At 48.9% G+C, this 12,199-nt stretch overlaps 1 protein-coding gene across 4 annotated transcripts in view; it reads right to left on the minus strand.

Annotated features, from left to right (window-relative positions):
- The window catches only part of PI4KA (phosphatidylinositol 4-kinase alpha), an 81,987-nt gene that overhangs the window by 20,146 nt on the left and 49,642 nt on the right, over positions 1-12,199 (minus strand). For all 4 annotated transcript variants that reach the window (XM_006099518.3, XM_023763218.1, XM_023763219.1 and 1 more), the window contains 13 exons: positions 11,728-11,836; positions 11,241-11,377; positions 10,913-11,046; positions 8,238-8,320; positions 6,928-6,998; positions 6,720-6,844; positions 6,091-6,172; positions 5,762-5,845; positions 4,569-4,658; positions 3,848-3,967; positions 1,721-1,813; positions 580-736; positions 194-321 (listed from right to left, as the gene is read on the minus strand). In XM_006099518.3, the coding sequence (XP_006099580.1) occupies positions 194-321; positions 580-736; positions 1,721-1,813; positions 3,848-3,967; positions 4,569-4,658; positions 5,762-5,845; positions 6,091-6,172; positions 6,720-6,844; positions 6,928-6,998; positions 8,238-8,320; positions 10,913-11,046; positions 11,241-11,377; positions 11,728-11,836 (1,413 nt within the window). The remainder of the gene's footprint in view (positions 1-193; positions 322-579; positions 737-1,720; positions 1,814-3,847; positions 3,968-4,568; positions 4,659-5,761; positions 5,846-6,090; positions 6,173-6,719; positions 6,845-6,927; positions 6,999-8,237; positions 8,321-10,912; positions 11,047-11,240; positions 11,378-11,727; positions 11,837-12,199) is intronic.

A 12,199-nucleotide genomic window follows, 5' to 3' on the forward strand; every position in this document is an offset into this window, starting at 1 on the left:
ATGTTTCTCTCTCCCCCCCTTCCTCTCTGAAATCAATAAAAACATATTTTTTTTTAAAAACCACACTCTCACACATAAGAAGACTGAAGCCCCAGTGAGTAAAGGGCTTGCCAGGGTCTCCAAGCTCATCAGCTGAGGAGAAGCTCTCTCCATCTCTCACCCCACCCACCCTTAGATGACCCCGGTGTCCTACCGGCACTTCCACTCCGTTCTTGCCGGCCAGCAGCCACTCCCAGCAGGCCAGGGCAGTCTCCATGCCATGCTCATTGAACATCCGGAGGGGACCCCAACACAAATGATGGAGAAGCTGTGGGTCACAATCTGGAACCAAACACACTGTTCAGAGGCCTTGAACATGAGCTAAACCCATGGCCTCCCCAGGTGAGCAAGATAGTCAGTCAGCATCAGCTGGGACAACGATGGCCTTTTCTTTACTTCTACCCACCAGAGAGGCCACAGGGATCTCTACTGGGGGAGCTCCAGCTCTTTCTTCAGCCAGAACTCCAATTCACTAAGGATAACAGATGCCACCAATTTGTTTACAAACGAGCCCAGAGGTCCACAGGGCTGGTCCCTTACCTTTGCTGCTGATGAGCATCGCTGTCAGCTTGAACATGGCCTGTGTGTAGGGCTGAGGATTACTGAGGTCTAGTGCTGTGTTCAGCTCCTGGACCATCATTTTGTTCAGGTCAGATATCTGGCCTGTGGCATCGGAGAACTGAATCATTCCATACACCTACAAGAAGCATGCTATGTCAGCAGAGGCGTGCGTAACTCAGGCACATGGGCGAGGCCCCGGCAGCCACCTAACCACAATCAAGGCAGGACCAAAGGATGCTTCACTGCCCCAACTAGAGCCCACGGTATGCATGCAGTGACAGGCTGAAGTCAGCGATGCTACCACTGCTCAGAGATTTTGGGGAAATTCTCTTTTAGAAATGTGTGTGAGCCCTGGCCTGTTGGCTCCATGGTTAGAGCATCGGCCCAGGGACCGAAGGGTTGCAGGTTCGATTCCCGGTCAAAGGCACATACCTCGGTTGCAGGTTTGATTCCCAGCCCCCATCGGGGTACGTGTGGGAGGCCACCAGTCAATGTGTGTGTGTCTCCCCCCCCCCCCCCCACTCCCGCCCCGCCTCCTCCCTCCCTTCCACTATCCCTCTAAATATCAATGGAAAAAATATCCTCAGGTGAGGATTTAAAAAAAAAGAAATGTGTGTTAGTGGTCCCACCATTCTAGATGGTCTTTGAGGGCAGGGACCTGGTCTTATCATCTTTGTATTCCAGCACTGAGCCTGGGGTCTGACTCCCATAGGTCTGTGTGCATGTGGGTTGAACAAAGTTCCTTCAGAATCAATCAGTGATTCAACAAAATCAGCCTCACTATACAGGACATCAGGTCAGCGTGCAGGAGGCAGCTGGTCGTTCTTTCTCTCACTGATGTTTCCATCTCTCTATCTCTCTCCCTTCCTCTCTAAAATCAATAGAAACATATTAAGAAAACAACAAGAAAAATCGAATGCTTCAGTATAGCCAGTGTGGTGAGTGACCGTCATAAATGCTCCAGGCTGTGCTAATGGTCCCAGGGGCCAGCCTCCAAGTCCACCTAAAATGAGTGAGTTCCATATTGACCAGACTCCCTGCTCATTTTCTATTGGGAAGGAGCTGACATCAGAACAAGAGGACACTCTGAAGGGCCTCGGACACAGGGCAGAAGGAGTACCTCGCCCGCATAGCGGTTGCGCAGATTCAGCGACGCCATGAAGTTGGAGTAATCTTTCTTCACACAGGCTGGGCGCTCGGTGAGCTGAGTTGCCTACAGACAAAAATCAATAATTACTTCAGACCATAGCACTGTGTCTTCCTCATGTTTACCATGGCTAAACCTAAGTCCAATTAAGAAGTCAGGTTCAGATCCAGGGGTTATTAAAAATCTTCAGTGCTGGCAAGTCAGTAAAATGAACTACTTTAGAAGACCCTCTAGTCTGTTATGTCCCATGAAAAATGATTAAAAAAAATTTTTAGCTTGAAAAATTTCTCTGGAAGGCCATCCTGACCACTTTCACCCAGTGGTGCAGCGGAAACAATCACCTGATTGCCGTGAAATCACCGTTAACTGCAACAGCCATGTTGTGACGTTAATGGTCACGGATGCCCCCTCTGTGATGGTGCTGGTGTGTGAATGTGACTTAGAGAAGGAAGAGGTGCCTGAAGTGAGAGCAGCAACAGAGCAGTGAAAGCCCTGAGACATCCACTTGCTGCTGATGGAAAGGGGCACACTGAGTGGAGACAACCCACAGCGTGGGAAAACATCCCCCACTTCCTCTGCTTCAGCCTCAGGCCCTAGCCCACCTCCCGCCCCTTTAGGACTCCGGGTCTCAGGGACTCCTCTCTGTAACTCCGAGACGGCTCCCTGACTGCCGTGTGATGGAGTGCCGTGGGCCTGCGGACTTCTTTGTTTTCCATGGAGCAGGGCACCTATGCCAGGATCTCCAGCACAGCAACAATCAGCAACACAATAAAAAGTATCCTTTTGTCTTTAGCAACAGAAAAGGGAAAACCTAATCAAAATCTAATTTTCTAAAGAATAATATTTAAGCCCTAACTGGTTTGGCTCAGTGGATAGAGCGTCGGCCTGTGGACTCAAGGGTCCCAGGTTCGATTCTGGTCAAGGGCATGTACCTTGGTTGCGGCACATACCCAGTAGGCTGTGTGCAGGAGGCAGCTGATCGATGTTTCCCTCTCATCGATGTTTCTGATTCTCTCTATCCCTCCCCCTTACTCTCTGTAAAAAATCAATAAAATATATTTTTTTAAAAAAAGAATAATATTTAAGTCTTTTAGGCAAAATCTCTTACAAGTCAGCTGGCTAGAGGCTAGAGAAAGACTACAAGTTGTCATATGCATTCTTAGTCTGTGAGCCCTGCTTCTGGCTGCTGCCTGTGTCCTCGGATTGGTGGAGAGACTGTGGTTGGGGAGCTGAGCCAGTGCCACTGGGCCCTGCAGGAGCAGGAAGGCCTGCACGTGGCAGCCTGGCCTCTGCTGTCTGTGTCGAGATGCTTTTTTCTTCAGAGAAAAGACAGTGACCTTAGGTGAGTGCTCCGAGGATGACATAGGATGACATGGGTAAACAGACACTGGCCTCTGGCTCTGCTAATGGGCTCCTCCCTTGCTCCGAGGTCACAGGCAGTCCTGCGGCCTCCCTCCCTGGGGCTGCACCTCCACCATACCCAATCCTTAAGGGAGAGGCAGGCAGCCTCCCCACCCTCCCTGAGAGAGTGAAGAAGCACCAAGGGAGCACAGAGCCCCTGCTGGGCCCGGAGGTTGGGAGACAACAAAGTACAACCGTCAGATCACCCGTTCTCAACCCTACTTTGACCCTAGGCCCTAATTTACTTCAGAAAGCACTACCCTGGATGTGCTGCCTCTGAATTAATCTCGAGCAGAACAAGATGAAGCTGAAATTCAGCACCCACTGCCCGTTGTCGAAAGTCAACACGACTATAAATGTTGCTGATGTGTCTACCACAGATCAGTTTCCTTCCTCAAGGATGTGGACTTGCAGAAATCCAAATCTGACCTCATGAGTGAATCAAGCTTACCTCCATCAGTCCATATTTTCAAAACAGAAGACAGTGAGGAAATGCCTGCGTGACTGAGCAGCTGTTCTCTGAAGCTGGGGAGCTCTCACAAGATTCCGATCTACCAACAGACGCTTTGAGCGCCTCACACAGGCAGTTGTGGGTGCCCAGGTGGCTTTCATGAAAATACACATCAGCGTTGGCCCTTCCCCCACACTGGTCCTTCCCTTACACAGGGCTCCTGGGGAGCAGTGAGCCCCTTCACGTACCCCGAGAGTCGTGTTCTGCTTGTTGTAGCTGGCGAAGTGAAGAATGCTCTCGGTGGCCATGGCCAGCCCCGTGTGCTGGGACAGCCCCGACACCCAGTTCTGATGTTTGTTTAGATATTCCTGGAACAGGGAAAAATGCTGTTTTACTTTAAAGGTAAAAACAACACTTGATAAACTGAGGTGTGAGGTAGTAAAGCAAACGCTGGTTCCAGGGCTGGGTCTGCCCCCTCCCAACAGCTGTGGGGCCCTCAGGGAGTGAGAAAGAGCCCCCCTCTGACTGGCTGCTGCTTCCAGGTGAACAAGGACAAAGCTGGTCCCCAGAGCGGCTGGCACACAGCAAATGTGAGAGGACTGCTGATTCCTTGGGAGCATTTGCTATCTGCCAAGTGCTGGGCAAACAGCTGCAGGGCCTGGTCCTGCTGTCCACACCCAGGCAGTCTGGCAGTTCTATTGCCGAGCAGCCCTGCTGATGGGGCGGCGTGCGGACAGAGGAAGGCACAGATCCCATCCACTGGCCTCCCTCACCCCCAAACAGCACACTTACCCCACAACCTGCTCCCAATGCAGATCATTTTCTGAGGCTTCCATTATTCTCAGGCACTAAACTAATGCTTGGTCGGTTTGTTCACACGAGTGCTGTCTGTACTGAGATTGTGTAAAGCTCTTTGGATGGTTTGAAAGAGCTTATCAAGATTTCTTTTTGATGATTTTTAAAAAGTACCTGCAGGTGGGATTTGGTGACCGTAGGTGCCCACTTCATCGCCTCCTGTAGGATCATTTCACAGCGTGCAGCAAAGTCCTTCACGATGCTCTGAAAAGGGGTGTGATCAACCCGAGGTCAGGGTATCTGGGCTGTCAGAGGACCCCACCATACACTGTGGATAGCTATGGCCCAATTGTGTCCCCCCACATCCATGTGGAAGCTCTAACCCCCAGCACTTCAGAACGTAACTAACTGGAGCCAGGGTCTTCAACGAAGTGATCACATTCAAATGGGATCAGGATGGGCCCTAATCCAACAGGACTGGTGTCCTTGTAAGAAGAGCAGATGAAGACATAGTCATGTACGGAGGGACAAACATGTGAGAATGCAGGGAGAAGAAGCCATCCACCAACCAAGGAGAGAGCTCCAGAAGACATCAACACCGCCACCACCTTGATCTCAAACTTCAGCCTCCAGAAATATGTGAAAATACATCTCTGTTATTTAAGCCACCCAGTCTGTGATACTTTGTTACGGCAGCCATAGCAAACCAACGGAGGACTGTGCTCCAACACCAAGGCTCCTGGGTACAGGGAACCCGCACACATCTGGTCTGTAATCCTTGCATGAGGCTGTGTGGCAGAGCCCACACTCACAGCACATCACACAGCTACTCTGCAACATAAGTCCTGAGTTAGTGACTGAAGGAGCAGGAAGGTCCAGGGAGGTAAAAGCCATCACAGGGACCTCACTACTGCACATGGGGAGTCCCTGTTGGCAGCTGGTTTGGCTGGGAGGCCCTGAGGTTGGAACGTGACCAGCCCCAGCATGGTGGTGGCACCGCTCTGAGCTGGGCTTCAATCTGCCACAGTGAGGGCTCTACGTCAGATCTCAGAGCAGTAAAGCTCGTCTCAAAGTCATGCTTGCTCATTAGCGTTAAGATGCTGTAAGCTGACAGGTAGCTGAAAACCTGTTTGGCAGCTGAACCAAGAAAAGAGCTGAGAACCAGCACGGCTGAGGCAGACAGACCTGGGAGTGAGCTGGCACCCATTCATACTGTGTGACCCTGGCAACTGAGGGATAGGGCGTACAATGCTCACACCTCAGACTGCTGGAGACTGAATGACATGCTGTGCGGAACATGTTGGCCCTAACAGACACAGAAGATGGCAGTGAAACGGCCCTTAAGAAGGGGACCGCTCTGGGCCTACCTCCCGGGCTTCACATGTGTCAGGAACGGTGATCCGATAGGGGGCGTCGGGGATGCTGTAGTAAGGCTGGTCCTTGTGAATATCCTGAAAGCACAAAGGACTTCCTCTTCCAACAGCCTTCCCGCAGCTGCCCCTGCTGAACTGAGCCTCCAGGGACGCCGGGCAGCAGAGCATTTGCCTTCTGTCCCCCAACTCGTCCGTCTGTGCTAGGCTTCCAAACTTGCTGTGGCTTACTGGGAAAGGTCAGGGTAGGATTTGGGCTTCCCACCCCCCATTAAGCCACTTGGAGCATGAATCAGGCTCAGCGTATGGTGGGCAGGGACACTTACTGCACTCAGCGACAGGGACAGGGTCTGGAGGATGTCCAGCATGGTCTTCAGCACCGTCCCGCTCCACAGCAAATGGGGAAACCTGCACCGAGAGTCACTTTTCAGGGACCAGGAGCCAAATCCTAGGGCACCCACGTTCCTTAAAGGGAGGCTGAGAATCTCACTTCTGGCTGCCCAGCTGAGGGTCAGAGGTCAGGAGGCTTCCAAGGCAGAGCACCAGTCAGAAAAGCTCCCAGGCTCCTGCTAGTCCCATTGCTCATGGCCAAGTGACCTGCTTCCAACCCGATTGTCTTGGTTACCCAGTGGCCAGGCCACACTCCCCACTCCCTAAGGGAGCCTTCTCTTTTATGATCAGGGCTTCTCGATGTTTTCACATTGTGGCACAAATAGAAAATGGCAGTATTTGCATGACACAGAAGGTCTGCTCCTGGAGAGGGGCCCAGGGTGGAGGGGACAGACTGCACAGCTGTGACTCGTAGTGACTCCAGCACACGCCAGCACTCTTGGGAGGCTGCATCGCTTTGAAAGCTTTAATTCTGACTCCATTTTTTTCTGGACTGATAATGTATCGAGATCACACAGGTATATGTGTACACACACACAGAGCATTAAAAGGAAAATGAGCGTACTTATCCACCAGGCCAGACAGGTACTTGTCCGCCACCCTCCGTATCCTCTTGTGAATGTGATTGAAGTTCACCAAGAGGAACTGCGCGTGCCGCTCCAGCTCCTCCTCATTCTCCTTGGTCTTTGCCTGGAGAGTCAGAAGAGACAGGTACAGCAGGCGCCCTCCATGTGCCCCCGGCAAACACGTGCTGGCTCTCTGACAAGGCTTACTTTATCCGCCATCATGTTTAGGAAGGCTTCAAACACTTTGTCTGCAACGGCGATCACACACTGCATCATCCCTGAAACAAGAAGGGTCAGGAGCATCAACAGAAAGGGACCAACCCCAGCTACTGTCAAATGTTTTGTTTGGACATAATTTTAGACTTACTGAGGAGTTCCCACACACCCTCCACCCAGCTTCCCCTGACATTAACATTGCATTTGTCAAAACTAAGAATTGGAAACTGATACAATATGATTTCCTAAACTTCAGGCTTTATATGGATTTCTCCAATTTTCCCACTAGCTTGTATCCCTTTTCTGTTCCAGGATCCAATCCAGGATGCACATGGCATTTACTCATCGTGTCTCCTTGGTCTCCCCAATCTATGTTGATTCCTCAATGATCTTGACATTTCTGAAGAGCACAGGTATTGTGTAGGAGGGTCCTCAATTTAGGTCTGTCTGATATTTGCTCATAATTAGACCAAGGAAAACAGCACAGAAGTGCCCTCCTCCTTGCATCCTATCAGGGCGTGGTCTGGCCTGACAGTGTCCTGGGAAACACTTGTGGTCCTAAGTGGGGTCTCCTCATAACCAGCAGGACTACCAAGGAGCCCTTCTCAGTGAGGAACAGGGGCTGACCACACCACGCTCTCCCTTGGCTAATGGAGCATTTCTAACTGGCTACTTGGTAGGATGCTTTGTCCATCACCTGCCCTTTCTACCTGGTCCCTCTCTGAGACCAGGCATGACCTTCTTCCCTAGACGGTATAGCTCTTTCCTGATTACAATGGAAACTGCATGTCTTTATCTCACAAATACTTAATGGAAGAACTAATATTTTACACACACACACACACACCCTAGTATATGTGATTTTCTTTTAAGCAAAATAATAAAAATATTTTATTCATGTTCAAATTTGACAATTTTTCTTTTGGGAGTCCCTTTAAATTGGTTCTGCTCTGGACTTAAAAAGGCATGGACTTTAAAAGGCATGACTGTTCCTTGGCAACAACAAGATGCTCCTGGTCCAACAACGACCATCTCAGGAGCCCAGGATCCTTTGAGCAGAGGATAGTATTAGGGGCTGAAATCTGGGGGCTGGAGCACACTTGAGCATTGATGGTGGGCAAGAGTGATGCTCTTTCTGCTCTTAGGCCTCTTGCAGTAGTGGCAGAGTCACAAAGATATGTATTTTTTAAGGTTATATGTTTTATATTGATTTTTCCACACAGACAGAAAATAGGGAGTAGTATTCCTTTTTACCTTATAAAGCTCAGATCATCACACAAGTACCACAATAATAAACTTACCAGACTTGTCTTTCTGAATAGCTTTATCCTCAAAGTAGCAGAACATGACCTGGAAGCGGTCGGGATCTGTTGAGCGCAAAACCCTAACAAGGAGAGAACAGCTTTGAGTAAATTTTGAAAAATCCAGGCCTTCCCTGTCACAGGCTAGATACTGCCCAGGAATGGTGAGGCTGTGAGGAATGGATGGGCTACACCATTTAGAGGGAGAAATGCTGACATGGACTTCCTAAAGGGTGATGTCCACCACCTACCATAACATTCCCACACTGTTCCACCCAGCAGCCCACCAGTAGTGACAGATCTTAAGGGTTATATGCATGAGGATTCTCCTAACAGCCCTGGCTGAATGTCCATCATCAGGAGACGGGTCAGATAAACCAGAGTACATCCATCCACTGGCACATCACACAGCCACCAAAACGAGAGGCGTCTCTGTATGTGCCGCTACAGAGAAATACCCAAGACAAATGGTTAGATGAGAAGAACAAGGTGTGGGGGAAACGAGTTTCCTAAAGGCCTCTGTGTACTTGGTGAACGTGTAGGATACACATGCTTGCATATGCATAGAAGATTTCTAGAAGGGAAACTAAGAGGCTATCAACAGTAGGTATCTAAGGATTCAGGGCCAGGAAAGTGATGCTTGTATTTTTCATCTTTAGCATCTCCTCTATTATCCCAATGTTTTTATTCTCTATTTCACTTTATGCACCTGGAACATTTTTATTTTTAGAATAAAAAATATCTTTAACCTTGGGGAAAAAGAGAAAGGAAAGAAAGGCATGTGCTTGAACTGTGGCCCCTGTGATGAGCTGTTCAGAGTTTGGGGGGCTCCACAGGGAGAATGCAGGCACAAACACAGGCCAGCGCTCCTCGGTGTCTGTGGGCACCCACTTTTAAAGAGTTATGCTTCAGTGGGTCAAGCTTGGTGGCTTTAGGCATATGCGGTTTTGAGTGTTCATGTGCACACAGCTTCAACACAATTTCTCACATTTTTACTAGTTCTCCCAATAACTAGTGGCTGAGAATCTGAGCCAGGTTCTTGAATAAAGGCTTCAGGTTTGCTTCTCTGTTCTAACAGAGGGTCTTGGGGACTGGCAGGCAGCACACGGCAGGAGCTGGGCTCATGGGAGCCGCTGCGGGCCGGTCCCCTCAGCCTTCGTCTGCCAGCCAAGTCAACAGCCTGACAAAGCCTGCGCTCACCATTCATGGGCACACTTGTGAGGAAGCAGGAGACAGCCCTTCCTGCAGCAGGTATATGAGATTGAGAGCATCTGTTGTAGCCACACATTTGGTATGACTTGTTTTTCTTTAAAAATTTATTATTGTACATAGGGGATGGTGGTGAGATCAGGGTTTTTTTCCCCTCTACTTATATCCAAGTTTTTGTGTAATGTTCTCATATTAGTTTTGTAACAAAACAATAAACAATTACACTGAAAAAAAAGAAAAGCAAGTCAAAACTCCCTTAGCTCTGTGTGGGACTCTGGGAAGAATGAGTCACTCGTTTTTAAATTCTGCTCTTCCCGGCAGATTGTGTGGTGGTGAACTTACGGTTTTCTGAGGATATCAAAAAATAAATAAATAAATAAAATTCTGCTCTGCTATGGGGTCCTCGGGCTGCCTTAATCTATTTTACACGTTGAGCTTTCAAGTGTGACTTTTTACCAGAAGGTTTTGTAGCACCAAATAAGGTTAAAATAATTGTGTTTTCCAAATATCTTCCCTTTTAAGAATTAATATTTTCTTTTCCAAACCATTTGAGAAAGACATTATTCTATGATATTCTATCCTGTGACTTAACAAACAGGCTAAGTGTAATCCGACCTTTTTTGGTGACAGGGATGCATCACTCTGTGGCTCGTGTATTTGGCTACAGGGCAGCATGCCTCAGCCTTATCTCGGTGGGTCTGTAGCGTCCATAATGGCAGCCATAGACAGCTGAATTCTGAGCATTCTGGCTGCTTCTTCCAGCCTTCACTTACGAGAGGCAACCTGATACAGTGCTTAAGAGACTACATATGTTTCAATCTCAACTAGGGATTATTACCTTGGGCAACTAATTTAACTGCTTAGTCTCACTTAACTGCAACTAACTAATCTGCAAAATGGGTATGAGTGCCTACCTCATAGGCTTGTTGAAGAGCGTGTAAATGCACTAAGGCACTCAGTTCAAGCTAATACTGACACTATCATGATGACAATTATAGATCATTACAATTATTATAGCTGTTAGGTCCGCTGTGGCTACGATGCATCCCAAGCATCAGGCCACCTACGGGATTATTTTGGAGCAGGCACCTTCCCATTTCCTGTTTGTACTCTACTGTGATCCTGGAAGCCAGCTGAATGGGTGTCTCAGTGAGGGCTGCTTTCCAACAGGGCCCTCTCCCAGGCAACTGGACTGAGTTTGCAGCATCTATTGTGATTGCTCAGAAGCCTATTCCCTCTGGGAAAAGGATAATGCCAGAGTTTAGACACCTGGGCAATGATTAGATGTTTGGTGCTCAGGAAGGAGGAGCACATGAGAAAAGCAAAGGGAGTGCTGTTTGTTTTTAAGAAAGCTTGCATATCTTGGTAGGGATTGAAAAAAAGTTCCATGCAAGTCCCATGCCTGGAAGGTGCGAAAACGTAAATCAGCGCAAATGTGGATGTGCGGGAGGTGAAGGCTTGTCTACCTCATATACTCCAGCCGGTACACAGACAGGAGATAGGTGGACATGGCAAAGTCCAGCTTGTTGATGAGGGCAGACACTTCGGGGGCAGGATCCAGCAGGTTGATGATGGTGCTGCGCAGCTCGTTCAGTTCAGCCTAGAGGGAAATGAACACTTGAGGTCTCACGTGGACTCTGGAAGGGAAGCTAGCTCTCCCCCAGGAGACACAAACCCCAGGGGCTGATTCTGGCTATTTCATGTTAAATGAAAGGACCTGCTCTAATTACTCAAGACTGTTCAGCAAAAGCCCTGTGCTGCACCATCAGCCCTTGGGAGGGCAAGAATCCTTACGGGGGTGACTGTGTCGTTTTTCATGGCCGAGTTATACTGGAGGACAGACCGCAGTGGCTCTTTGCTGGGAAAGGTGAGCAGGGGGGACTTGGTGGCTATTTCACAGACCCCCTCGTACCATTCTTCTGGCCAGAGTCCTGGAAGAGAATGCACAGGAGTGAGATGACAGCCCTGGTCATGAAGCACTACGGTGGGGTTGACACTGGCAATCTAGAGTCATGGGTCCCTTGTTTAAGTCAGTTTTCCCCAAAATTTGGCATAGATACAAATCTTTTGGATAACTTACACAAGTTTTTCCTAAGCTATGTGGTAGCCTCAGGACCCTAAACCACATCTGGGAGGTGTAACATTTGCAAATACTTGTAGGAAGCAGCAGCTGCATTGCGCTAATTTAAAATGTGTGCACATTCAAAATAGGTTGAGGCCTACCTCACCTTTGTTTTCACTCTGCACGCTGTCTTCCCTGGAAAAGTGGACATGCCCCTACCTGACCCCTCCACGGCGAATCCCATCAGAACAGAATAGAGCCAGAAGTCCCGGAAGAGCTTCTGCAACCGTGGCTTAGCTTCCTTGATGGGCGGCAACCGTCGGGTAAGCTGATGTGCCAAGGAGAGAGGGAGAAAAGGTTATTTACTCAAAAAGCCCTAAAACCTACAGAAGTGAAATCAACCACAGATTCATTCAAGAGCATCCTCAGGAACCTGTCCATTAGACTGGATAGGAAAAGGCACAATGAGCAGTAACCAACACTTGGTAAGTTCCCCAGTTAACGTTCATTCATTCAGCAAACATTTATTTATTATTAGATAATTTTCACCGGGAGGTGAAAAACACCATTTCTGCACTTTAAGGTCTTTCTGCCTAATTTGGAGGCAGGTGAGCAAGCACAGTGGGTGGAGTTCCTGGAAAAGTGTCATGAGTCTCAGTGTTAGCACGCAAGTACACTTAGCCAGGCAGAG

Source organism: Myotis lucifugus, unplaced genomic scaffold (genome assembly GCF_000147115.1).
Source record: "Myotis lucifugus unplaced genomic scaffold, Myoluc2.0 scaffold_276, whole genome shotgun sequence".
Taxonomy (NCBI): Eukaryota; Metazoa; Chordata; class Mammalia; order Chiroptera; family Vespertilionidae; genus Myotis; species Myotis lucifugus.